This window comes from Elephas maximus, chromosome 3, assembly GCF_024166365.1.
Source record: "Elephas maximus indicus isolate mEleMax1 chromosome 3, mEleMax1 primary haplotype, whole genome shotgun sequence".
Classification (NCBI taxonomy): Eukaryota; Metazoa; Chordata; class Mammalia; order Proboscidea; family Elephantidae; genus Elephas; species Elephas maximus.
The window spans coordinates 185,124,709-185,151,717 of NC_064821.1; the positions used below are offsets into that span (position 1 = coordinate 185,124,709).

At 38.3% G+C, this 27,009-nt stretch overlaps 1 protein-coding gene across 3 annotated transcripts; it reads left to right on the top strand.

The window, feature by feature from the left end:
- Positions 1–557: 557 nt before the first annotated feature.
- GABPB2 (GA binding protein transcription factor subunit beta 2) lies at positions 558–26,182 on the top strand. Of its 3 annotated transcripts, none has more exons than XM_049880419.1 (9): positions 558–722; positions 5,845–5,984; positions 7,434–7,601; positions 8,150–8,344; positions 10,337–10,487; positions 15,433–15,546; positions 17,616–17,801; positions 20,785–20,918; positions 21,066–26,182. In XM_049880419.1, the coding sequence occupies exons 2-9, from the start codon at positions 5,877–5,879 to the stop codon at positions 21,363–21,365; spliced, it is 1,356 nt and encodes a 451-aa protein (XP_049736376.1). In that variant the 5' UTR covers positions 558–722; positions 5,845–5,876; the 3' UTR covers positions 21,366–26,182. The 3 variants fall into 3 exon arrangements, with proteins under 3 accessions (XP_049736376.1, XP_049736377.1, XP_049736378.1); XM_049880420.1 differs by having other exon boundaries at positions 5,877–5,984; XM_049880421.1 differs by lacking the exon at positions 15,433–15,546.
- Positions 26,183–27,009: the final 827 nt, after the last annotated feature.

Genomic DNA, 27,009 nt, shown 5'->3' on the forward strand with positions numbered 1-27,009 from the left:
TTCGTCCTTTTCCAGTCCCCCCCAAAAGAAGTGATCCAGTTGTTGGTTTCACTGTGCACCCTGACAACTTGGCTCCGCGGTCCTTATATTCAGGTTGGAAATATGTGTCAGGCACTAGAACCCAATTCACGTGTAACCATCCAAACGGCTTCGGCCAAGGCTGGAATGGGGCAGCAAGTTTTCCTGTCAATTCTAAAACCGGCCGCCCGGAGAAGCAGCCAGGTGGGAGAACTCAAACTCCAAGATCTATGCAGAACCCGGACTCTGCCTCAGAGGTCTCCGAGCCCTTGGCGCCAAAACAAACCATACGGGCCGTCCCCTACCGGAACTATAAGACACGTAATCAAATAATCCTCCGCCTCGCCAAGTAGTCCTTATAGGATCTCTTGCGTACACACTTTTTCACCTCAAAAGGCCTTCGGTACACACAAAATGAGCCTCGGAAGTGTATTACTCTTTTCTTCGAATGGAAATGTGAGTTTTCTAATCATTTCCCCTCCACGCATTCCTCCGCCAGATTTTATCCTCGCTGCGCCTTCACTTCCGGGTCCGCCATTTTGTTGCCTCCATTTCTCCACGAGGGGGGGTTAAAGGCCCCCAAAATATGCATATATGAAAAGGCCAAAAAGTAACCGTCACTGACAGGGAGTCTTAACTAGAGAAGGAAACGGGACCAAACTGGCGGGCTCGGTGAAAGCGAAGCCGGCAGCGTCCCGGACGAGGTGAGGGGGAAGAAGAGATGCGTGGGCCGTGGGGGGCGTCAGAGCTGGAAGGCAGAGCGCCGTGAGAGGTCTCACCCCTTCCCAGAGTAGCGGTGTACTTCTGGGTGCTGACTGAGCGGCGCCCCCTCACTGGAACGGGGGCAGCCGGGGAACGCGGATGGAGAGGAAGGGGATGCTTTAGGAAGGAAGGGGAGGGGACTGGGAAGAGGTGAAGAAGGGGGTGGGTGTAAGACCTGGGGCTGGGGAGCTGGACCAAGGGGAGCCAGGGCCACAGAGGTGACCACTAGGGGGCGACGCGGAGCCCGGGCGGGGGGCTGTCCCCTAGGCTGAGACCTTGGCTTCTTACCCCAAATTGACTCCCTTCTTTCAGAAGGACGGGAGACGGCTGTGAGGAACTGGAGGGTTTATGCTAGAGGGGGAAGCGAGAACTCTAATTCACTGACCCCAATAATACCTTTAGCGAGCCTGGTAATCTGAACAAGAATAGTGAGGGCTCCGCCTCAAGCTTCGCACAGTTTGTACAGCTGGCGGCTCAGTGGGGTCGTGTGCAATGCCAAAAGGAAAAAAAAAATTGATCGTCAGATTATGAATTCAATTCCAATTCTCTTTTCCGTTAGTTTTTGCCTATTCTCACAAATTTCCTTGAGCCAGCGGTACCCTGCAGAGATCATCCCATTCCTTTCCCAGAAGGACTGTTCTCTAGGGTCTCCCTTTTTTCTTTAAACGCCTGTGGAAAAGAAGATTTTTCTGTGGCTTACCTTCAGCAATTTGACAACATTTGTGGCCGCTTGGGACCAAATTTTTATCGTACCATTTGACCCACCCAGTTCAGTAGAGATGTTCTTAAGCATTTGTTTTCATACATCCTTTGACAACAATGAGGGAGAACTGCCCCACCCAAATTCTTAATATAAACAAATGTAATTACACCTAATTAAATAGAGTACTTCGTTGTCAAGAGCTCAAGCACTTCATAAATTATTAAAACACACTTATTGAAAGTTCTTGTGTGTTTGTTTGGGGGGAGGGGAGTGGGTGCTTTGTGTTCTTTTACTCAACTCCAAAATCATAGGAGGCAAGTAAAACCAGTGTTTCCTCATTTTATACACAAGGGAAGTGGAGGTACAAAACCTAAGGGAGAATGTTTTCCCTTCCTTCTTAGTAATCAGGGAGCTCCGCAGTGTCTAGACTGTCCTCTAGTCTGTTAGGCGACATCTCTTGTCTGGTAGCCAGCACTGACATAGGACAGTAGGGGAATGGTACAGAGTCACCGAGAGTGCTGTTATTAAAAAGGTATGTTTTACTTTTACTTGAGATGGATGCTTCAGGTTAACTCAAAAGAAAAAAACAACTGAGGGTAGGAGGAGAAAAGAACACATTTGTAGGAAACCTTTTTTTATATCGGGCAAAGAATGTAACACCTTATTTACATTCTAATTCCAAAGTTTAACTGTATCTTTGTACACTAGGAAATAAAACATTTTGTGACCTATTTAGAGAATGGGATGACAAACTTGAGTTGATTGCCATTTAGTGGTACTAGTACGCTACTCACAAATACGATTAAAGAAAAGTAATAGAAATATGTTTGAAGGCAGACTATAGTGGAAAAAATTGATTGCTCAGAAATATTTTGCAAGAAAGAGTTCAGGTGCTGAAGACACCGGTTGCACAGGATAAAATCAACTTATTTAAAGTGTCTTATTTCTAGAAGAATCAACAACATGAAGCAAACCAGATTTCTCAAATGTATACCTCAACGTCCAACTGAATACTTTTTTGTGGTAGGGACTAGAGTTGAAATTTCATTTTAGGCTAGGTAAGTCCACCCTTATGCCAGTGTTTTTGAACATCCTTGTGTAGAATATTCTTTCCTTTCATGATCAGTCATTGTAGAGGCTTTTAAGTCTTGATGATATACCTTTTGTATATAATGCATTTTGAGAAAATGTGAAGGAGTCATTTCTGACTAATGAACCACCTGAAAATTTGCTCTTGTTTTTAACTATTAGTAATAAGATAATTAAACTGAGAAACAGATTCGATATTTTAAAATGAAGATAACCGTGGAGAAATGCAAAGTATCAGTGTTCTAAAAGAAGGTTTTGCTATACTTTTTCTCTAGCACATTCTTGAGTTCTAAAAACCGATGCTTAGGTAGGAGTATAAGAGTTCACGCTGAAAAAGTTCACGCTCTGCTCCTGAACACACTAGTAGGGCCCGGACTAGGTTCTCAGATATGTTCATTTTGAACAAACTCCCCTGGTGATCCACTGGACACCAGTTTGAGCATAAAACTCTACACTATAGATAGGAAAATTAAATTGTAAAGTGTCAGAATGTTTTGCTTAAGCCAGTGGTTCTTAAATTTTCTGGTTTCAGGACTCCTTTACACTCTTAAAAATTATCGAGGGCTCCAATGTATTATATCAATTGATATTTACTGTTTTAGAAATTAATTCTTTAATGTTTATTACTTAAATATAACAATAATAGAGCCATTATATGTTAACATAAATAACATTTTTATGAAAACTATATCTTGCAAATTAAATAGCGAGGAGAATAGCATTGTCTTATATTTTTGCAGATCTCTTCAGCTAGACAGCTGGATGCTTATGTCTTCTTCTGCATTCAATCTGTTGTGATATGTGCTTGGAAAAGGAAGGAACATTTCAATAATGTTTTCAGATAATTGCGGATATTCTTTGATTCTACATAAAACCTCAATAAGTGGCATTTTTTTACGTTAGGTATACTGAGAAATCCAAAACCATACCAGTGAACTTTTTGTACACTGTGACCTTGCCCATTGGTTTATCTTTCATCTAGAATGAATCTTTTTATCCATGCATGATTTTGTAGCATTGTACACCGGTCATTTGGAGAATACTGCTTCAGCAAATTATGCAGATCTTCCTAACGTTGATGCGTTTGATTATATAATATCGGAAAAAAAAATCGCATTCATTAATATCGCCATTAATTTCATCAGAAAAATCTTTGATAGTAAGCTGTCAAGCTCACAGTGGTGGGTACAGGTTTATCAAAATTTTAATTTTTGCTTGAAAGTTCAAATTACAGTTGGTAACTGGCAATAAATAATGAAGTGACAGGCTCACTTTGTTCATGTTAAAGAAAATGTTTGCCTTATACCCAAGCCTTCATATCTTGGTTTGCCTGTTCACCATTCTCTGATGTAAAAATGGTGTTCCATGGAAAAAAGCATTTACTTCAGCCTACAACTTAATCACAGTGTTTCCCTCAAGAAAACCATCATATTTCACTATTAAGTAAATGAAGCAGAAGTGCTTTATGCATATTTCTGATTTTGTCACACAGAAATTATGAAGACTTATATTCAAGGTTTGAGTTTAATAATATTAGTAATTTTTACTGCTTCATCAAGGACATTCTTAAGTGGAACTGGCTTTTCCCCCTGAGAGTACCTGGCAGCGAAGAATACAATGACCAGCAGTAGTTTGATTAGTACAAAACACCAGCATTTATACCCACTGTTGGATTTGTACCGTCAGGGCAAAAGTTAACATATTAAAAAAGGCAAAAAAATGCCTTAATATAATAATAAAAATAGTTTTGTTTTTGTGGACAATTGAAAGGCTATCAGGAACCTTCCACCCAGTGCTGTCGAGTCGATTCCTACTCATAGGGACCCTATAGCATAGGGTCTGGAACCCCCAGGGGTCAATAAATGTATTTTGTGAACTGCTGGCCTAGGCAGATCAGTGTTTGGGCAGCAAGAGTTTGCTCTGCTTAAACTTTGAGCGTTATTATATCTTTACACCATTGTCAGAAGATAAAAACAAGGTTAACAAATGGGTTTGATTTAGAAACTTTGATGTGTCCTATTTCATAGTGCCATCCAAAGATTTACAAACCTCCAGAAAGAGTAGTTGCTAGTTAAAAAAAAAAAAAAAAAACAATTGCTGTCAAGTCGATTACAACTCATAGTGACTCTTTAGGGCAATGTAGAACTGCTCCATAGAGTTTCCAAGGAGCAGTTGGTGGATTTGAACTGCCAACGTATTGGTTAGCAGCCGATTTCTTAACCAGTACACCACCAGGGCTCCAATTGTTAATGTGAGCTCCCATAATTTTCATCAAGCAGCCGTTTTACAGCTGGACATCCTTCTTGCTCCTTTCCTGAAGATCAGGGTGCATTTTTTGTTGTTGTTGGGGGCATACATAACAGAATATACACCAATTTAGTAGTTTCTAGGTGTACAGTTCAGTGCCATTGATTACGTTCTTCAAGCTGTGTAACCATTCTCACCCTCCTTTTTTGAGTTGTACTTCCCCCCATTCATAAACTCACTGCCCCCTAAGGTTCCTATCTAATCTTTCGAGTTACTGTTGTCAGTCTGATCCCATATATATCTTAAAAGAGTGCAATGCTCAAGGCAGAAATTTTTTACTATTTAAGCTAACTATTGTTTGTTTTTAAGGAGACTTCAGGGGATATTTTTCGTTGAAGGTTTAAGGTTTAAAGATTGTCTCAGGGCAATAGTTTCAAGGGTTCATCTAGCCTCCATGACTCCAGACAGTCTGGATTTCATGAGAATTTGAAAGTCTGTTCTGCATGATCAGGGTGTATGTTTTATTACTTTGTGCTGTGTTCCTTAAAATAATGTGCTAAACAACAACAACAAAAACCAAACCCGTTGCCATCAAGTGGATTCCGACACGTAGTGACTCTGTAGGACAGTAGAACTGCCCCAGAGTGTTCCGTGTTCCCAAGGAGTGGCTGGTAGATTTGAACTGCTGACCTTTTGATTAGCAGCCATAGCTCTTAACTCTTGCAACCCATGGTCATTTCAAAGGGATAAAATGCTGTTTTATTGATTCCTAAGAGTAAAAAAGTGGAAATAGAATTGTTTGGGGAGTATATTACACATATTTCCAAAGTATTTTTCTGGAGATTGAAAATGAAAGAACTATCGTTTAGAACTTGAAACTTCCCAAATATCTGATTTTCTGTGTTAGATGAGGTAGAAAGGAAGTAACCTACCAGCTTGTCAGCTTGAGAAGTATCATATATACATTAAAGTACAAGAAATCTAAAAACATTTTATAGGCAGCCTTCCTTGTGTTTGGGTTGTAGCTTCCTGAAAACATTTGTTCCTATGCATAAAGATGTCTTTGGTGGACTTGGGGAAGAGGTTGCTAGAAGCAGCAAGAAAAGGCCAAGATGATGAAGTGAGGACCTTGATGGCAAATGGCGCCCCATTCACCACAGACTGGGTAAGTTTAGTGGAAAGGTCTCTTAATTAAATTATTCCCAAAGTGTAATTTTGTCAACCTTTTTCCTAGAGGCTGAACAGACTTTATTGATTTTTCTTCATTCCCTTTCTGCCTCGCTCCCCCTACAAGAGTTTTGTTTTCTGTGTCTCATCTGAATATGTAGCTTTCTTTTTCTTTTAGTTTTTTTCAAATTGAAAGAGTCTCCTGTGGATATATAGGTGGTAATTGTAAAGTATTGTGTGCTTGTGATTTTCTGTAATGCTTTTTTAGAGTATTTTCTAAAGGTTTAATTCTCCCTGGAGTGCACTTGGGTTACAGGCTTCTGTAGTTAGCTAGAAATTCAACAAAATTGGCGTAATAAGAGTGTATTTCTAAACTAATAAATTCTGGTTTTTTCCTCTAATATGTCCTGGTTAATAAGGAATAGTCTAGTCATTTTGTTTCCTTTACCACTCTTAAAAAAACGTTAAAGAGCAAAGTGTAATTTCATGAGCCTACTAGACAGCTAAGTTGGGAAGCAGAGAGTTTCAGAAGACTCATGTCCAGATTATAATATGGGGCTTTCTTAACACTCATAGATTTTGTAAGCGTTGCCTAATTTTAACAATTTGATGAGAGAATGTTCTCTATGCTGGGGTGATTAATTCATAACTATAGAGGCCGGCAGGTTCTTAGCACTCAGAAAAAGGAAGAAAAGAAAACACATGAGATTAGCATTTCTATAAATAGACCTGAAAAGAGCAATGTGAGTTAAATACAGTCAGAGAAGCTGAATGTATGAAAAGCAAAAAAATAAATGAAATCGGTTTAAAATAAAGAGCGGAACCCAAAGAAAGGGGTAGATCTCTAGTCAAGTGGATGCTGATAGATAATTCTTAAAAAATCCTCTTTGAGATTGCATAGATTTGCTTATTGCCATCCACATGCCATTGCTACATTTTTTTTTTTTTTTTTTGCCTCTTCATCCCATCAGTCTTGTTTGTTTTGCTGTACTTAGACTTCTATTCCAGCCAATCAAATTTGTACCTCAAATTTGATGTGTAGCTTTCTAGGCTCTACCCTTTTTCTAAGAGTGTTTCGAAGTTGCCGCTCCCTTCCCTTATACCCCTGACTCTGAATGCTTTTGTGAACCCATTTTTTTTTTTTTTTTAACCTTTTTCTATGCCCTGCTTCAAATCGTATCCTTTAGGGAATCTTACCTGATAAATCCACCAGACTTAAATCTATTATATTTAGCACTTATTTAGCTGGTGCTATATTTATTTTCCCATTAGTATATTGTCGGTTTTTTAATTAAATAATTTCTTCAGTCCTATCTGCCCAATCAAATCCTCTCCCCAAGGACAGGAATAGTAGAATTCACCTCTTGTTCATTTGTATCTCCCCGGTGATGATCCAGGGCTCTGTACACAGTGGATATTCAATGAGTTATTGTTTTCCCACCCACAGCTTGGAACATCACCCCTCCACCTCGCAGCCCAGTATGGTCATTATTCCACAGCGGAAGTACTCCTTCGAGCTGGAGTTAGCAGGGATGCCCGGACCAAAGTGGACAGAACCCCCTTGCACATGGCTGCAGCTGATGGACATGCGCACATTGTGGAACTGCTTGTTAGGGTAAAGCAAGAATAGTGGCGGGGGCTGTGTTGGAAAAAAGACATCCACCTCCCTGCTTTCTTACTTGTACAGGTGGTAGGAAACTGGGCTGGGAAGGATTAAGTTAGGACAGTTTATAGCATTGAGTTGCATCTCTTTCAGGAGTCAGCATGGCTCTGAGGAGTTTGTTTTCTAATCTTTTAAAGGGTAAACAGACTTTATTGATTTTTCTTCATTCCCTTTCTGCAGGTGTTCTCTGCACTGATGCCTGTTTTATCAGGCACTCAGCTTTCTGTTAATAAATGCAACAAAAATGTGTTCTTTTCCCCTTCCTCGCCCATCTGTCATAATTTCCCAGTGATGTCCTTAGAAGACCCACTCATTGAAATCATTATGCCTGTCAGCATTCAGGAGAATTTGAGAAATGTTTTCCCTTTGATATTTCTTAAACGTGATCTAAATTTGAATATGTGTAATCACTATGGAAATCATCTGTATTTGGTGATGGGATCTTGCACCTGTGTTGCTATAACCAGTATCTGTTGGAAAAATTACTTTTTCTGTGACAGAATGGTGCAGATGTGAATGCCAAGGACATGCTGAAGATGACAGCTTTGCACTGGGCCACAGAGCACCACCATCGAGATGTTGTAGAGCTGCTTATCAAGTATGGAGCTGATGTCCATGCTTTCAGCAAATTTGATAAATCTGCCTTTGACATAGCCCTGGAAAAAAACAATGCCGAGATACTGGTCATTCTCCAGGTGTGGTTCTTTTTATACTCCCCAGAGTATGCTTCAATTGAAATTAAGGGTTTTTTGTAGGAGCTGAATCAAAATGATCAAAGTAGCACTTCTAGAATGTTTCAGTCTTGTGACTCAAAGCCATTAGATTCTTTAAAAAAAAAAAATTCTATGGAGCCCTGAATTTTTCCTGATGGTTGAAGAGCAATGTGTAGCCAATTCAAAAATAACATTTAATTTGGCTTTATATTATTTATTTGGGTTTTTTTTTTTTCTCCATGTGAAAATTTCTCATTTCCTGTTCTGATTAGGCTTAACTTGAGATAATAGTAAAAGCCACTTTGTGTTTTTTGAGTGTGCATCAACTGATACAAGACAGCACATAGCTCTAAAGCATATTAGGTCATAAGTAAGCCATCTCAGAATTAAAAATTAGCTAGCTGTGATGATTTCACTCATTAATTTCTTAAGCAGGCACTTGTATACCTATTCTAGGTTAGGGACAATAGGATGGGGAATACAAAGACTATAAGACATGTTCCTGCTATTGGAGTGTTTACAGCATCATGGAGGTCAAAGACAGGAAATAAAGCATTATAATACTACATGGCAAACATATCTAGCAAGTGATACATGAGCACAGAGGAGGGAGCTTTAATGATGCTTAAAGTACATGTAAAATTTGAACTGAGTCTTGAAGGAGAAATAGGCAGAGAAGTGAGAAAATAATAGTCTAGGCTAGGAGAAGAGCAAATCAAAGACATACAGATGTGAAAGAACCTGAAATGTTCAGGAAACAGTAAGTAGTCCTGTGACTTGAGAATGGGCAAAGGAAGTAGAGTTTGGGAATAGCAAAAGTTAAGGCTTGAGAGTTAGGCTGGGCTCTGAAGTAGGGGTGTTGTATGGCATGCTGAGGAGTTTGGACTGTTTCATAAGCAGTGAGAATTCAATAGGAGCTTTTAGATAGAGGATGATTGATATGATTAGACTTGTTTTATAAAAATGATTGTTGGAGTGTGGCACACAGACTGGAAAGAGGAGATGCTTAGGCTAAGAGCTATTTAGTAACTTTAATTAGTCCAGGCACGATCCAGTGAGGACTTGAACTAAGGATGTGACAGATAAAAGGAGCAGATTCAAGGAAGAATTTAACAGTAACCAGAGAATGCATAATCTATTTCTACTGAAGTTCTTAGCAAGGGGAGAGTTATATATGAAAAATAGATACCATTTTTGTTGCATTTTCAGGTTCTGTTTTTACTGACAGATGGCTCTCTATAGACTGGTTATCCTTTTCAACTTTCAATTCCTTGTTTAGAGTCTCTTTCATAACTGGACTTTTTTAGTAGTGGTCATATTTGTAAAAAACTACTTCTGAAACTACAAAAATGAATAAATAAACATAAGCATTTTTTTTTTCCCCAGGGAAATTGAGCAGATATCCTGGAAGCAAAATGCAGCATATGGAACTAGACTTTAAAATCTGGCACTAATTTGTTTGCTTGTTACATATTCTCCTAGGAATTTTTTCAGTGGTAGAATGGAACACATAGTTGGACAAAACTCTGGAGACTATTGTTCTCTGCAGGGCATAAGGGATCTCCTGCCAGCATGTTGATGAGTAGATAATTGATCATAGAATATTAGTGCTGGAAATTATTTTCTGGACTATTTAGGCCAAGTCCTTCATTTTTGAAACAAACAAACAAACAAACAAACAAACCCAAGATCTAAAGAGGTTAAGTGAATTGTCTAGAAGTTTTTGCAAATAATACACCTTTGCTGCTCTAAAGTAGTAACAAGCTTAGGAAAACAACGTAACATCTCTGTTGTCCTGGTCTGAAAACAACAGTCTTAATGAGAACTCTGAGCTCCCTGGGACTTTGTGTGCCAGAACTAGTTCTGCTTGATAGAGGGTTGTCAAGGGTTGGGGGGTGGAGGGGACTGTTCAGTGACTGTATAGCTAAGGCTAATAAGTGTCCTGACTTTGAAATATCCTGCCTTGCTTGGTAGGAAGCAATGCAGAATCAGGTGAACGCCAATCCTGAGAGAGCCAACCCTGTGACTAGCCCTGTGACTATGGCTGCTCCATTCATCTTCACCTCCGGAGAAGTTGTAAACCTCGCTAGCCTTGTTTCTTCAGCCAACACCAAAACAACCTCAGGTAACGTTCTGATAATGTGGCGTTTATCTTAGACTTAAAAATGAACAGAATCCCAGGTTTTCGCATGAGATGAGTGGAGAATCTCTCCGATACCTACCCCTTTATTAAAATACTCCCCAAAACAGAAGATTTATAATAGATCTTAAACTTAATACATTTAATCTTTCTGGGGAAAAATTTTACATAAACTGAGGGAATATCAGACATAGGGATTATACATGGATACTAATTCTGATAAAAGTAAAATATCCTACAGTGTTATATAAAAAAAAAAATAAGAGTGTCTCAATATGGCACTGCTCGGGAAATAGTGAAATATTCAGCATTTAAAGCAGTAGCAAATAACGCAAAAGTGAACAAGTGGAGAGGTGATATAAAAGAGGTACAAGTGATTATTTCAGTAAAGTACTGAATAAAGTCTTGGTTTGCCTGAGAGCATATTTAAAACAAAATAACAGGAAAAAGCACTTGGTGCTGATTTTTTGAGACCCATGTGTTTTTAACAAAAACTTCTATCCAAAAAGGAGCAAATGAATTTGTTTTCAACATCTCGTTTTACAAATATTTGTTTTACAATGGAGGAACCTGTATCTCCATTTAAATAACTTTTCCCATTGACTCATTTCTTTTTCTGTTTCTGACTTGCATTTAAAAAGAAACAACTGTATTCCTAGTTAAGTTTATATAATAGTTAAGTATTCCTAGTTAAGTTTATGTAATATCAAAGGAAGGATCTTGAATGAGGTATTATTACTGAGAGGCAGTGTGATAAAGTAGAAGAAACATATATATAATGCACATAGAATTTTGGATTCAGAAATGGGTTCAAACACTTGTTTATTGACTAGCTTAACCTTGGGATAACTACTTATTTCTCCAAGCCTTGTTTACTTATTTGTAAAATTTGGATATTATACCTGTTTTATAAGAATGTTGTGAGACTTTCAGAGTTTGTATTTCATAGTGACCGTATAGGTTTGTATAGGAGCGCCTGGTGGATTTGAACTGCTGACCTTCTGGCTGGCACTCATAGTTCTTAACCATTATGCCACCAGGGTTCCCACTTCTATAATACCTATTGTCAATGCAAATATGCCTTCTCAGTGAAAAGTGACTCTGTCATGACCACAAGGGGGCAGTAGTAACTTTCATATTTTTAGACCGTCAACTGTCATTTAAAAATTGACCACCTTGCTTCAGCTGGATGTTTAAAAATTTTTTTAGCTTAACTGTACATATTTTTTTTAATACATATAATCAGATCATTCATAACCCTGTGGATTTGAAGTGGTTTAAGCTACACTGATTAGAACAAGTACTTTTATAATCCAAAAGTCTTTAGAAGCCAGTAAAAAGTTCACACATGTGAAAAGAGCTCAAGTTGGCCTTTAGTGCATCTACTGAAATTCTCCAGACCCTAATCTAGAGTGTTAAGTAGACCACATTCAGGTTAGAGATTATTTTTGCCTTGGATCCCATGGGCCAGTGTCATGGTTGTCCTGTTGCTTTTGGCAGACCTACTCTTCTTTCTCTCCTCTCTTGTATTGGCAACTGCAAATTGAAATTGCTAAATCACAAACACCTGACCTCCCCAATGTCATCTTAATTATGAAGCAGTTATGGCCTACCTGATGGTAAATCAGTACAGATGAAAGAAAGGACAAAAGTTATAGAACAAATTCAGGTTGTTATTAAACTGGGCTGAAGAATTTTCTTTTTCTGAATGGTGGGTGGGCCTCTTGTTTTCCATCATCCGATAGTATCTTTAAGAATTAACTGAAAGTGTCCTGTTATTATCATTTTGTTGGGTATTTTTGATACCAAATTCCAGGTTGCAAAGTTTGCTTTCAGTTTTCCATTTGTGACCAAGGATATCAGTCATCATAAGTACCACCGTGGCCATTTAGAAAGGCAGACTGAACATTAATCAGGGCAAAACACAGTTGAGAAGATGAATTTCCTGTTTCTGCATGATCGTAAAATGCCCTTCAAAGTTGAATATAAATAGCTTTGTATTGGTTCATCAAAAGCACACACTTTGGAATCAGATGAATTAGCATCCAGTATGGGCTCTGACACTCACTAGCTGTGTGAGCTGCAAGTTACTTAGCTTCTCTGGGTCTGGTTTTCACTATTTTACTGAGATTGTCTGGCCTGCCATAGCACACCCTCCTAAATCTTGGTCTGAAGAGTTTATTTTTATAAGCCATGTTCCAAATAGGTAACAGAGTCATCACTAATAATGCCGCCTCCCTTCCAAAAACAACAGCATCCACACACATTTTACTCTCTTTTGTAAAAGGTGTGTGGATGCTGTTGTTGAGACTTATACTGAGAACAAGGGAGCAATAAACATTTTTGAACAACGGATGTACTTTATTAAAATTCACTGGGATAAGTCTAAAGAGATAATTTGCATTGTCTCTTATCAGTTTCCACTGTGTATGTCAGAATACTAAACCTGATTTTTCACAAATGTTCTTTCTTCATTTTGCTGTTGAGGGGAAGTTGGGTGAGTTATGTTTGAATCAAAGAGAAAACACCCTTAGGTTGGAATCATCATACGCTAAAAAGCACGTGATGCCTTCGTCATGAAGCAGTTTTACCCAGCCATTCCCCTTTAGCTGGGTGGCCTACCTGATGCTTAGCCTGCTTGAACTTTAATTATAACAGCCTTATTTTTTGATTGTTAGTGATTTATAAGCTTAAAAAAATCATATTCCAACCTATATGAGGAACATAGAGCCAGACCCTGGATTACGAACGAGTTCCATTCCTAAATCTGTCTTTAAGTCAAATATGTGCCTAAGTCAAAAGGAATGGTTAGGTACAGTTCGTATCTAACGTTAGTCAAATGTTTGTTTTAGTATATAGTATATAGTATATAGTATATAGTATATAGTATATAGTATATAGTATATAGTATATAGTATATAGTATATAGTATATAGTATATAGTATATAGTATATAGTATATAGTATATAGTATATAGTATATAGTATATAGTATATAGTATATAGTATATAGTATATAGTATATAGTATACCTTTCTATGCATAAAAACATTAAAGAAGCGCTTCCAGATCTGCTAAAACATCTTTAACGTAATAATAAAATAATAATGATAATAATGGTTTGATGTGCATCCAAAAGTAGCACCCATTAGTTATTACAAACCATTGTATGTACCTTGAATTTTTAATACGGGTTGTAAGTTGGACAGACGTTCAATGAGGGACTGCCTGTACCTATAAATTGCTTGTTCCTTGTTTGTTTCATTTGAGGAGGGGAGGTTGTGGGTTCTTATGTCAGCATTTGGTATGACAGACTGGGTGATGAGAAAAGCATGAACCAAGCAGGAAAATTAGAGAACATGATGTAGCTGGATCTTGTTCTGCATAGGAGTCATTAGATAGTCTCCTTCTGAAGGTCAGGCACTGTGTTCCACTCAGGCCGTTGTTCCCTGGGTATTTTATGTGAGAATTAGAATAAATTGGGTGTATCATCACTGTCTCAGCCCTCATCTCCGCTTCCACAGTAATCATCCAAAAGCTCTGATTAAGCTTTGGGGCTATAAAAGGTACTACATAAGTAATCCCCGAAATTAAAATGTATAAAAGAGATTACCTAGATTAGTCGTATCAGAAAAAGGGTCTTTGCTCTGTGGAAGGATTCACTGTAAAGAGTGTTATATGGGAGTTTCCTTAAGTGTTTTCCAGATAACTAACTTCTTGATAGAAGAAACAGTGGAAAGAATCTTTAAGCATAGATAGTGGGAAAACTTAAAAATTAAGAGTACATTTAAAAAGAAGATAAGTGTATCAGTCAGAGTCCAGTCAGGAGACAAGACTACACAGTAATTTATATAATGATATACATTTATACATATATATAATTTCAAATTTTTATAAATATGTAATTTATAAATTTACACACAAGGATTATTAACTAGTAACAGTGGATTAACTATGTGAGGAAAACCCTAAAGAATACAGGAGTATCAGATATGCGGAGCAGCCATAACTTTTATACTGAGAAAGCTTAATCTCACGCCAGCTGACAAAGGAGACATGTTTATAGGGTCCAGCTCCAGTATGACAAGACAGGACAAGAAGAGTAGATTCAGAGCTATGAGGCAATAAATCACTGACTAGCATAATAATTATCTCTGAAATTACGGCAAAAGACATAAGGAAATGTAATTCATTTTATAAAAGTTAGATTTATGCAAACCTTTTGAGTAATACTTTTGGTTCAGAAAGTTAGACATGCTTGTTGTCAGAACTAATACGCTACCTCTTGGAATTTATACTGTAAGAGTAGCCCACAGACATAAGACAACAGGTTATGATGAAAGCTAAAAAGCACTTCATGACATAAGTAAAGTGGATAATAATTATTTTAGCATTAATCCATTGTACTATTTTTGAAATTCAACATACGAAACCTTAGGTTTTTTACTTTCCTTGCGCTAGACATCAGTCCTATTCTTCTCTCCACCTGTCCAGCTAATGGACAGAGGCGGTATGATTGAATGAAGCCCATGTGAGGTCTTTTGCCTCGGTGTTAGTTAGTTTGGGGTGAGGCATGCTTTGTAGGCTTACTGCCTGCTGCCAAGGAGAGCTCTGCACAGCCAGCCTAGTGCGTCGGCAGCCCTCCTGTCTGTTAGCTGCCAACGCCCATCGCTGGCCATGCCAAGAGAATGATCCAACGAGAGTATAGTGGCTCTATACTAAACATATGAATTTAATGTCCTTTAAGAGAAAAACTTTTAAGACTGTAAACGAGATTTAACCTTGGTAATTGCTTTATATCAGTTTAGATTAGAGAGCAGGATTAAGGACATTGGAGGGAAAAGCTGGAGTTTTGATTTAATAAGCCATTTTTAGTTCATTTCAATTTACTGTCTCCGGTGGACCTCATTTGCCTTTTTTACTGAAATAGGTGACCCCCATGCCTCAAGAGTACAGTTCTCAAATTCTACCACCTCAGTGTTGGCCACTCTTGCAGCTCTTGCTGAGGCATCAGCCCCCCTCTCCAACCCACCCAGAGCCACAGGTAGGTAAGGGATATCTGCTAGGTGAAATCACCACTTTCTTCTTTTGTTTTTAAATCTCCAGCAGACTTAATTTGCATGAAATATTAAAGAATTATGGTTAATTAGGCATCTAGGGATGTAGACTCGTTGAGCATCAGAAAGAAAATTTGTAAGTGATATAATCAGAGAGCTGAAAAATAACAGAGAATGATTGAATTATTCCTTTGTATTTTTGCAGTTTCAAGTTTGTTTGCCCTGGCTCCAGTTGCTTCAGATTGAAATATTTAGTCTTATATTAGCAGATTTTTTGGAAATACTCTGTTATGTTTTGACTAATGCTGTCATAGAATGATTCAAAATAGCAGCCTAGATATCTTACATTAAAGTATCAAAATACAGGAGACTGCTTGCTACCTCTCTCATTGTTATACCCAGTGTACTCCAGGCTGGCTGGCTTTTATTTTCACTGGAGATGTTATTTTGGCATTTCCAATGGAGTGGGGCAGATGCATGCTGTATAGTGCTTTTTGGATACTTAAAACAAAAAGGTTTGAAGTCACTTAGCCAAAACTAGTGGTCTATGGGGAAAAGGCTTAGGGCTTCACATAGTAAAGGCAAGGTTCAATAGTCATCCAAGAATCTTTCTGAAACCCTCTGGGAATCTGCTGTATCTTAAATAAAAGCAGATTGTTCTGATTTCTTTCTGCCACTGACAGTTGGGTGGTGGGAACATTCTTCCAGTCCTGTTTTTCCTACTAGCAGGAGTCATAAAAATCTACTCAGATGAGTATGAGTAGACAGCATGGCAGAGGGGAGAGGAGTGGATTCAACTTGTCCTTGCTATCCTGTGGTTTTGCTCTTCGATCTTGGATAAATCACTTAATTTCTCCAGGTCTCAGTTTCTTTGTCTCTAGCATGATGGTTGTATTAGATTTTCTATCAAGGTCCTTTCAGCTCTAACATATTCTGGTTCCTTATTTCTAAGGGGTTTAAATACTCTATTTCCACTGGACTACGTGAATGTGTCTGATACAGATAGTCCATATCCCCCTTGTTGCAAAGTTTTACCTACTTTTTAGATAGAGAAATGATCTCAATTAGAAATTAGATAGTGGTAGGAACTGTTTCCCCTAATAACCCGTTGTCATAGAGTTGATTCCAACTCATCGCAACTCTACAAGACAGAGTAGAGCTGTACCATAGGGTTTCCAAGGCTGTAATCTTTTTCAGAAGCAGACCATCACATCATTCTCTCATGGAGCGGCTGGTGGGTTCAAACCACTGACCTTTTGGTTAGCAGCTGAGCTCTTAATCACTGCACCACCAGGACATCTCTTTCCCCTAATAGTGCTTAGTTTATTGGAATTTTGGCTAATCAAACTGAAAATCTTGACTCAACATAATACGTGTAAAGCATATAGCAAGGGACCTGACACATAGTAAGTAGTCAGTAAGTGTTAGCTGATACTGATATTATTGCTGGTCTGTTAGATGGGAGAAGCTATCTGCTATTTTTGCCTGTTAAACTTCTTCAGTGCTTTGACTACTTGATATATTATTTTGTTAATTCACCATTAAATGTCTCCATTTTCTTTTAGAAATAGATCCACTCTAATTTACAGCTTTTTCCCCCCTAAGTTCCTCAGATTTATTTAGGCTTTAAAGATCCTCCCTGAAAAATAGATTCTAAGATCAAGTACGTTTGGGTAATTCAACCCATCTTATCCTTCATTGGAGAATCATGGTGCTCATTAGTTTATTAAGGTCTCTGATATTTCCTACAAAACAAACAAACACATTTAAGCATACTTAAAACAGCATTTGAAAGCTCATTTGTAAATAGAATCCATCTTTAGTGCAAGCTATTAACATCTCACTGAGGACATTTAAGAAGATACTGTTTTCTTTTCTCCTCTGACTTAGCATTGTTCACAAGAGCTTGCTTTTGTAAACTGTTGAATCCAACAGTGTTTTCAAGTTTTCTTCTGTCCCTGACTATTATCAGTTTCAAGGAGGCTAAAATTGCTGTACTCGTGCTTTGTTTTGTTTTTTAACACCAAAATTTTAAATTTACCTTTGTCATCTCTAGCCAATACAGAGGAGATCCTAGAAGGAAATTCTGTTGACTCATCAATCCAGCAAGTGGTGGGGAGTGGAGGCCAGAGGGTCATCACCATAGTGACAGATGGAGTCCCTCTGGGTAATCTCCAAACTGCAATCCCTACTGGAGGCATTGGCCAGCCATTTATTGTAACTATGCAAGATGGACAGCAAGGTGAGTTGTCTCACTTAGACAATTAAGTATTTTAGACACTCGGCACTTGCCTAAAACTGAGGCATTAAGGCAAATAATGGGATTGGGAAGATGCCAGGTGGAAGAAGAGGCAAAGAAACTCTGAAAAAGAAGAAACCAGTCTGGCAAAGGTTAATTCCCCTAGTATATATAAAATTTGAGAGTGAAAGCCAATAATCTGGTAGAAAAAGAGCCAATAATAGGAACCAGTAGTGCACAGAAAAGAACATACCAATGGCTCTTAAAAATATGAAAATATGTTCAACCTGCTTCATTCATAACAAGGGAAATGCAAATACATAGTGCACTGAGACACCACTACAGACTTGGTGTTGTCAAGGGTCTTGAGACATAGGCACTCTCATATTGTACCGGTGAAAGTGTACGTTAATGCAACCGCTAAAGAGCAAATTGGCGATATCTTATCAGTATTAAAAATGTACATACCATTTGGTTAAAAATGTTTTGTTCTCCCCTAGGAATTTATACCCACACACACAGAAGTGACATATATACCAAGCTGTTCACTACAGTGTTATTTGTAATAGCCCAAGATAAAAAAAGAACCTACGTATGTGTCAGTAGGGGAATGAATAAATAAATTATGGTACAACTAAACAGTGGAATACTCTGCAGCTATAAAAAGAAAAAACAACAAGAAGGAAACGTCTTATATACCAATATGGTCCAACTGCCAAAATACGTTGTTAAATGGCAAGAGCAAGATGCAGGGCAGTGTGCATCGTGTGCTACATAGACAGTCTCTGGAATACGCGGGAAACTGGTAACAGTGCTTCCTTCCGGGAAAGGTAGCTAGGGGTGGATGGGAAACTTCACTGAATATACTTTTATGCCTTTTGATTTTTGAATATGTGAATATATTATTCAAAAAATACTGAGATGATTTATCACATTTATAAAAATAAACTGCATCTAAGAAGAAAAAGTAATTTAAAAAAAGTAAAAAAAAATTTTTTTTAAAGAAACCAGTCTGTCATAACTTTATTCCTTAAAAATATTAGAGGTTAGAGAGAGAAGGATTGGCAGAATGGCCTTTCTTTGTGTCACCACATTTTGGGCTTGATCTAAATGATTATGAGAGTTTTATAATTTGCAAATATTTTGAGGTGATGAATCTCTGCTGTATGGGAAGAGAGAATAGGAATTAAATCTTTATAATCCAAGCCTTGTTATCATAAATCATTATTAGTCTTATTTGTAAATATACTACTTGATGTTTTTGTGAACATGATTATCATTTTATGTTTTGGGGGCTCATTGGGTAGGTGAAAGACTTTGCCTGTAATGGAGACAAATAAATGAGAAGTGAGTTGCTTTGGAGAAAAATAATAGAATTTGAGGTTTTGCCTAGATGAACTACTTTTTACTAATGTGTTTAACCAGGTCCAAAGAAGGAAAACCGAGATTTCATGAATTACCCACACCAGATTGTAAATCCCAGACTAAACTCCCATCTTCACTCAGTGTATATCTAAGCTGCTTTCCACTGTCATCAACTGACAAATATTTAAGGAATACAAGCTAATTTTTAAATCAGCTAAACCAAATAACTAGGTAGATTTTTCTGTTAAATCGTAATGCATCCTAAAACTTAAATATACATTTTTAGCCTTTTATTTTGAGGTGACTGTGAGGAATAATATAGAGATATCCCATATATCCTTCACCCATTTTCCTCCAGTGTTAACATCTTGCATAGCTATAATATAATATCACAAACAGGAGATTGACATTGATATTATCCATGAGTCCGATTGAGATTTTCCAGTTTTACATGTACTTATTTGTGTGTGTGTGTGTGTGTGTACTTAGTTCTATGCAATTTAATACATGTGTAGACTTGTGTGTATACCACCAGAGTAAAGATACAGAAGAGTCTGTCGTAAGGATCCCAGGTGCTACCCTTTTATATCCATAGCTACTGCCTTCCCCAACCCACTCCATTCCTAACTCCTGGCAACTACTGGCAACTCTAATCTGTCCTCCATCTGTATTTTTTTGTCATTTTAAGAATGTTATATAAATGAAATCATACCATATGTAACCTTTTGAGATTGACTTTTTTAGCATTCCCCTAAGAGTCATTGAAGTTGTCGTATGTATCAGTAATTCATTCCTTTTTATTGCTGAGTATTATCCCAAGGTATGGATGTACTAAGGTTTGTTTAATGACTGAAGGACATTTGAGTTGTTTCCAGTGTTTGACTATTACTAATAAAGCTGCTATGAACAGTCGCATATAGGTTTTTATGTAAATACAGGTTTTCAATTCTCTGGGATAAATGCTCAAGAGTGCAGTTGCTGGGTTATGTGGTAAATGTATGTTTAGTTTTGTAAGAAACTGCCAGAGTATGTTCTAGAGTGACTACCATTTTACATTCCCACCAGTAACGTATGAATAATCGAGTTTTTTCATATCCTCATCAGCATTTGGCATTATTACCATTTTTCATTTTAGCTGTTCTGATAGGTATGTAGTACATCTTGTGTGTGTTACATTCACGTGTTTGTGTTGACCCTTCTTTCACTCATCTCTAAAAAGAGAAACAATTAATTAAGTACAGTTAATGGCAAACTGCTTTCGTTAGAGATTTCTCAAAAATCTTATGTAAAGACTTCAGACCTTCTTTAGACAGGTTATTCCTGCAGAATAGATAAGCTAATTAGTCATAGCACCTTTTATAAGAACCGCAGATACGAGATTTACCTGCAAGGCTTCCAGACCTACAAATCACTACTCTTCTTTCTGAAGCCTTCTTAGTGCCTCTCTAATCCTTTATGATTCTCTTTGCAAGGCCATGTTTTTACATGTTGATTCTAAAACCCAAAGAAGTATGAAAAATAAGATCTTGGAGAACATATTTCAATTTTTTTAAACTAAAAACAAAATCTCTTTGTTTTACTATGTATTCATTACCTCCAATTGATGTCCTTTGGCTTGTAGTTCTAACTGTACCTGCTGGTCAGGTTGCAGAAGAGACTGTAATTGAAGAGGAAGAAGAAGAAGCAGCAGAGAATTTGCCACTGGCTAAGAAACCAAGGATAGAAGAGATGACAAACAGTGTGGAGGAAAGGAAGGTAATGTTTTTAGCAGTGGTGGAGAGAAGGGAAAGAATTGAAAGCCATAACTTTAAAGGCTTGAACCCTTCTTTATCTTTTTGTCACTCTCTGGATAGTCTATGATCAAGAATTCTTACATGGTGGTGACATGGTTTACTTTTGTAGGAAGGCAGTGAAAGAGCACTACTACAGCAGCAGCTCCAGGAAGCCAATCGAAGAGCTCAGGAATACCGACACCAGCTCCTAAAGAAAGAGCAAGAGGCAGAACAGTACCGCCTCAAGCTGGAGGCCATGGCCCGACAGCAGCCCAATGGAGTTGATATCACCATGGTTGAAGAGGTGGCTGAGGTAGACACTGTAGTAGTCACAGAGGGGGAGGTAGAAGGGAGAGGGACAGAAATGACTGGGGCACCAGAGACCACGGAGCCTCACACTGGAGTTTCCATGGGAACTGTTTCATCCTAACATACAAGGGCCACAACTTGCACTATGTCCATCTTTTTCACTTTTAAAGAAAAAATACAGGGGACAAACATTGTATAAAAATTAAGACTGTCCTTAAGAAGAAAACTATAGCAGGGTACAATGCTTAGGCTCAGGAAAGCTATCTGTGCAACTGGAAAATTGAAAGCCAAATTTAGGGGACATTTCTTCTGAGGGGCCAAAAGAATAAGGACCAAATTACTCAGCTCACATCATTACTTTCAGAATAGAGGTAAAGGAATGCTGGATGTTATGGGTTCATTCGTTGTTTTTTAAATAACTGACTTTGTATCAAAAGATTTTAAGATAACATTCCTAATACATACACACCCAGTGCCTTTAATAATTGTAACATCAGGTGACCTGAAAATTTGCCTTGGATTTATGATATATGTATCTGTTAGAGAAGAAAACTAATTGGGAAAGGATGTTAGACGCCAGCTTTGGGAAAGAGAGAAGGAAAATCACTGCCAAAGGAGCAAGCGCTCCCAACTATCCTAAGTTAGTTTCATTGAGAAGGAATGTGTGCAGTTGCCTGGCAAATCTGCATCCACTGTATGTCATAGCTCAGATTCCAGGTAAAGAAACTGAAACAGAGTTTTTAAAAACTGGAAGGGAAAGAAAACTTATTTATGTGGGAGAAGTGTATCTAAAACCAAAATCCTTCAGGCTGTGCTTCCACAAAGCTGGAAGGTGGCCTAGAAGAGGCTTATGGGGTTATGAAACAATCTGGTCTTGAGATACAAGCTTTATTCTGGTTGGATTTTGTAAAATTGCAAACAGGAGGGTAGTCTGTTGTCGGAACAACTTACTTTCAGACATTTATGTACTATCGAGCTCAAACTCTTTAATTTTATAAAACTGTTGAATTTTATAACTGTCACCTAGGACACATGTGTGCCTTTCTGTGGAGCTTAGATGTTAGCCTCTTAAATGCAAAAAAAAAAAAAAGAGAGAGAAGAAGACAGAGATGAATGCTGAGGGTATCGGGTAGTTTTGTTTCTGCTGACTTGGGATGAGTATACTGTCCCACTGTCCTGCTTTCTTAAGCTTGGGCCTGGTGCAGAGCTCTGTGCCCGTAGGTGCTCAGTGAATGTTGGCAAAGGGAATAAGAACCAGCAGTGCCATAAAGTAAGTAACCAAAGATTCTGGCCAAGTACTTTGTCCCTGTTCTCCCTTCTTTCCCACTATGCCTGCTGCCTCTGCCCAGAGACTTTTGAAAAGTGTTTCATTGCTGGGTTTTCTTTCTGTGTCAGCATGGAGTTTTCACAAAAGAAAGAATATGATGGAGAGAGAGAAGTTGGAGGAGGCTTCATTACAAGAGGTTATTGCCTTTGAAATTGGGCCCTCATCATTCTAGACTTGCTTGCTTGCTTTGTTGTAAATTAGAAGTAGAAACCAGAGGGAGATGTGCCAAGTAAACATTTGAATGACTGTTTAGAAAATGGTTTTCTTAACAGCGATCATGGGGAAAACATGCATTTTCAATTTGGAAAAAAAAAAAAAATGACAGTTACCATGGCTCCATTTACCTTGATTAACAAAGTAATTTGCTGCAGTTTTCCAGAGGTGCAGAATCATTTTGGGCTCAAAATAGACTGAAAACATAACTCCCTAAACCAAATTTAACAAACAGAATTGGCTATTAGAGGTTTAAAGGCAAAAAAGAAAATCAGTTTTGAAATTGGTTTTGGCTACTGGCCACCTTAGCTAGGTTTTTTCCACAGACCTGAGTGCTGAGCATTTCCCAGATGATCAGAGATTACTCAGTGCTCTTGGGGATGGTGGGAGTAATGCAGTGAGGGGCCGAGGTAAGGGTAAGCAGGAAGTTGTAATATCTGCTACCAGATCGTCTTGTTCCTGTTTGTGATGTTTTTCTTCATTCTGCTTCCCTTTGGGAACCAGGTGCTAACAATAAGCTGCTATACGTGCCTTTTCAGAGCCTTTCCTCCAATAGAGGGACCAAGTATCATTTATGTTGTTAGTTCATATGTTCACTTTAATTCCTTTTCTAAAAAAATTATATATATATGTATATGTAATGGGGCAGAGGATAACTCTACAGAAGCTACCCAGGCCCAGCCACTCACTCTGAGGTAGCTAATGATTGGGGGCACTCCCTTCTTGAGCACACAGCAGAGTTCCTACTTTTTTTTGGCAAATGTTTAATTCTTTTTATTCTTTTCCTCTAGGAGGCTATCATTCCCACCCCCAAAATTCTCTAGTACAATCTAAGTCATTTTTGATGACAGGGTCTCTGAGATGGAAGAATTTGTTAGAGAAGGGGCTGGGGTAGGGAGGGAGAGAAGGGAATGTATGGAAAGGGGTGGATACAGCAAAAAAGACAGTCATTTTTGTTTTCTTGGAACAGACCTTTTAGCATACCAGACAAGGGGAATAGAATTTAATTCCCAGTTGTATTGCCATAAAGAGAATGATAAATCAGGAGACCTTGAAGTAGTTACAAGTTAAATATTAAGTGCATTAATGGCAGTACCATTTCAGGATTTAGCTTATCTTTCTGGATCAGCCATGGAAGTTGGGATAATGTTGCTTAGATCTTCTGGTTTTGGGGATTCCAACTCACTTATTGGCAGCTTATAGAAGGTCAAATAACAGTGTCCATTCCCCAGATAAGTGTTTCAGAGTTGGTACTTGAGCAGGAGAAATTTGGAGTCTAGGGTAGTTGCCTACTACTAAATAAAGCTGCTTTGCAATATCAATATTAATGTCAGGAATTTTAGACTCTATATTTGCATTTTGGTCTTAAGCCTTCCCCCAAAAAAGAGGGAGAAGTAAATCTTAATTTCTTGTTCCTAGCTTCAGGGAAATTAATTATAAACCTGCATTCCCTTCCTATCACTACCTCTGTGGGATCTCTTAATTGTCTTGCCAGAATTAGGGTCTCTTAATTAAAATATGAGAGAAGTTGGCTTTAGATTTTCTGTTTTTAACCCAGTGCCTTAAAAGATGTTCTTTTTTTTTTTTTTTCTGTCAGATCTATGTTGTTTTTGCCTTTACCTCTTCTTCAGCCTTACCATTGCTTTATTAAAATTTTCGTGTCTGCTCAGTAATGTTAGAAATCTATGGCATGTGAAATTATTTCTTTTTTTCTATTGATGTAAAAGAAATTACTTTACAGAGGGCTGTCTAGATGAAGTAGGTATTGTATGACCGGGCCATTTTTTTTATATCCCTTTGCTGAGTGTATGTTAGTGGGATTTCCCTACTTTTTTCTTTATTTGAGATTCAGCTCTAAAGTACCTGGTATAACCTGGAAATATTCTTATTTCATTAAACACATAGAGAAGGTTTCTTAGGATTGCCTCAGAATATGCACAATATGGAGACTGAGGAAGAAAAAGCATTGCTTTGGCCCTGTCTGAGAGACTGTCTGCTGGAAAACTCTCTTAGAGGCAATAATGAGAAACCTGAGGAGTAAGGCCCCAGGGAGAGCCAGTACCTAGCTTTAAAGGGATTTGTTTAGCATATAATGTGATGATAACATTCAGACTAGTGTCAGAGGTAGAGCTGGAGTTGCCCCGCCACAGGGCAGGCCTCCTTTCCACTCCTGTGGCAGCTATTTTGACTGGCACTTGTAAATCTCTTACACCTCTGAACGGGAAGGAAACCCCAGGTAAAGGGCCATCGCAGAAGGAGCAGACATTCTATACATCCACTTTCCTCGTTTGGAAATCTCATCATTTTGGAGAGAAAGTGTGTGCAGCTCTCTCCTGAAAAACATTATGGGCCTCCAGAGCTAGACAATGTGGGGCATATAGTAAACTCTTCATGTGAGTTTAATATTGAGTGGGAAACATTTTTTGTCATATTTTATTGGAAAATGGCTTCTATACTCCTACAGGCAGACCCATCTTTGTACTGCCAGAAAAGAGCTTTGGAATGGAATACATGTCAAGACTGCCTATATACTGCTGTAGGCTCTTATCTATTTCTACTTTATATGATGGATTTCCCCTTTCTGAGTTAGCACTCTATTGCCTATGCCAATTTAGTTAACAAGACACCTGGAGCAAGAAGGATGTGAATTAGAATCAAGTAGTTCTGAACTTCTGGTGCAGCCTTTTTCTGAGCCTCACTAGAATTGGGGGGTGGGATGATATCCCTAGACTCTACAGTTGTAATTTGGCTTGTTAATGGCAGGAAATTATGATTTCCTATCTCTATCTCCCCCGACAACTTCAGCTTCTGTGACCCCATTAGTTCTTATCTCCTTGAGTCTTTCCCAGGTACTAGAACTTAATTAGTAGGTCATTTCTAATCGTGGGCCTTGTCTTTTCTCTCTTCACTCTCCCTCCTCCTTTCCCACCACATTATTTTCTGTTTATTCTGAGATGGTTTGTTTCTGAGAATTAATCTAGGTCACACTGTATATCCTATGCTTCCAGTTGGTTACAGACATACAGCTTTATCCATAACAATGGTAGCACCTCCCTTCCCTGGCTTTGCACTGTGTACTCTCCTCCTGCCTTCTGCCAAGGCCATTTGTGTGTGGTGGGGAGGTATGAAAGTGCCTAGATTCTTCTCAGAATGCCCTCAGTTTTTCAGGTTGTCTGACAGCTTTATGTACAGTATATTTTTAGGAAAGCTTAAATGTAATTCTCCTTTTTATTTAGCATTTTAATGAAATAGGGTTTGATTCTGATGAGCAAGGTTGTGTGTATGTATGTGTGGGTGAGCATTGTGTGTGTATAACTATACAGATCTATATTATATATGCAATTTTTGTACTATCATTTAAAATAAAGATGTTTCTTAATAAAATGTCAAAGCCTTACCATGTCAGGGTATCACTGAATTATTTTTCATCTCCTGCTCAAATATTGTATCTACTCCCTGATCACAGATAAGCTTCAACAGCCAGTTTTCCCTACCCAACTGATCTAATGAGGAGACCCCTGTTGGCAGTCTCTTCTAACACATTCACACATTCTGCCTTTTATTTAGCTACTTTCCCTTAGCCTGAGCAAGGCAGAACAAGTTGAGGTAAAAAAAAAAAAAAAAAGTTGAGGTGAGAATGGAGAGAGCTTTTGACTGTCTTGTTAAATTCACATCTGTCTGCTTCCCTTTTCTCAGCACCGCCCCCCTTTCCCTGAAAGTAAACAACCAAGGGAGGAAAATAGTAGCTGAAGGGAAGAATTCTGTGCCCTTGCGTGGGAATAAAGTCATTGCTGAGATGTAGGGGGAAAATGCCAGGCGTGGTGAGGCTTGGAAATTGTGGATTTGCCCTGCTGGCTTCATAGCTGTTCTTAGTTAATAAGCTGCTTGCTGCTGTCGCAGTCCATTCAGCACACATTTATTCAGCAAATATAAGTAGCTAGCCTGGTTGTGGCAAAATTGCCATTGATGCCAAGGGTTGAGTAGACCAATCTGGCTGGCTAGTATGTAGTGTTCTCAAAAGCTGCTCAGTTAACATTATAGATACCTTTCTTAAGAAAAAGTATGATCCCAAGGCCAAGGACATATCAGCATCTGTGATTAACAACTAGAATATCCAGGCAAGCTCTCAAAGTAAATTTTTAGGACGTTAAACACCTACTATGTATTAGGCTGCGGGTGGATAATTGCTTGTTGGTAAATACATATAGTCAACAAATACAGTGCA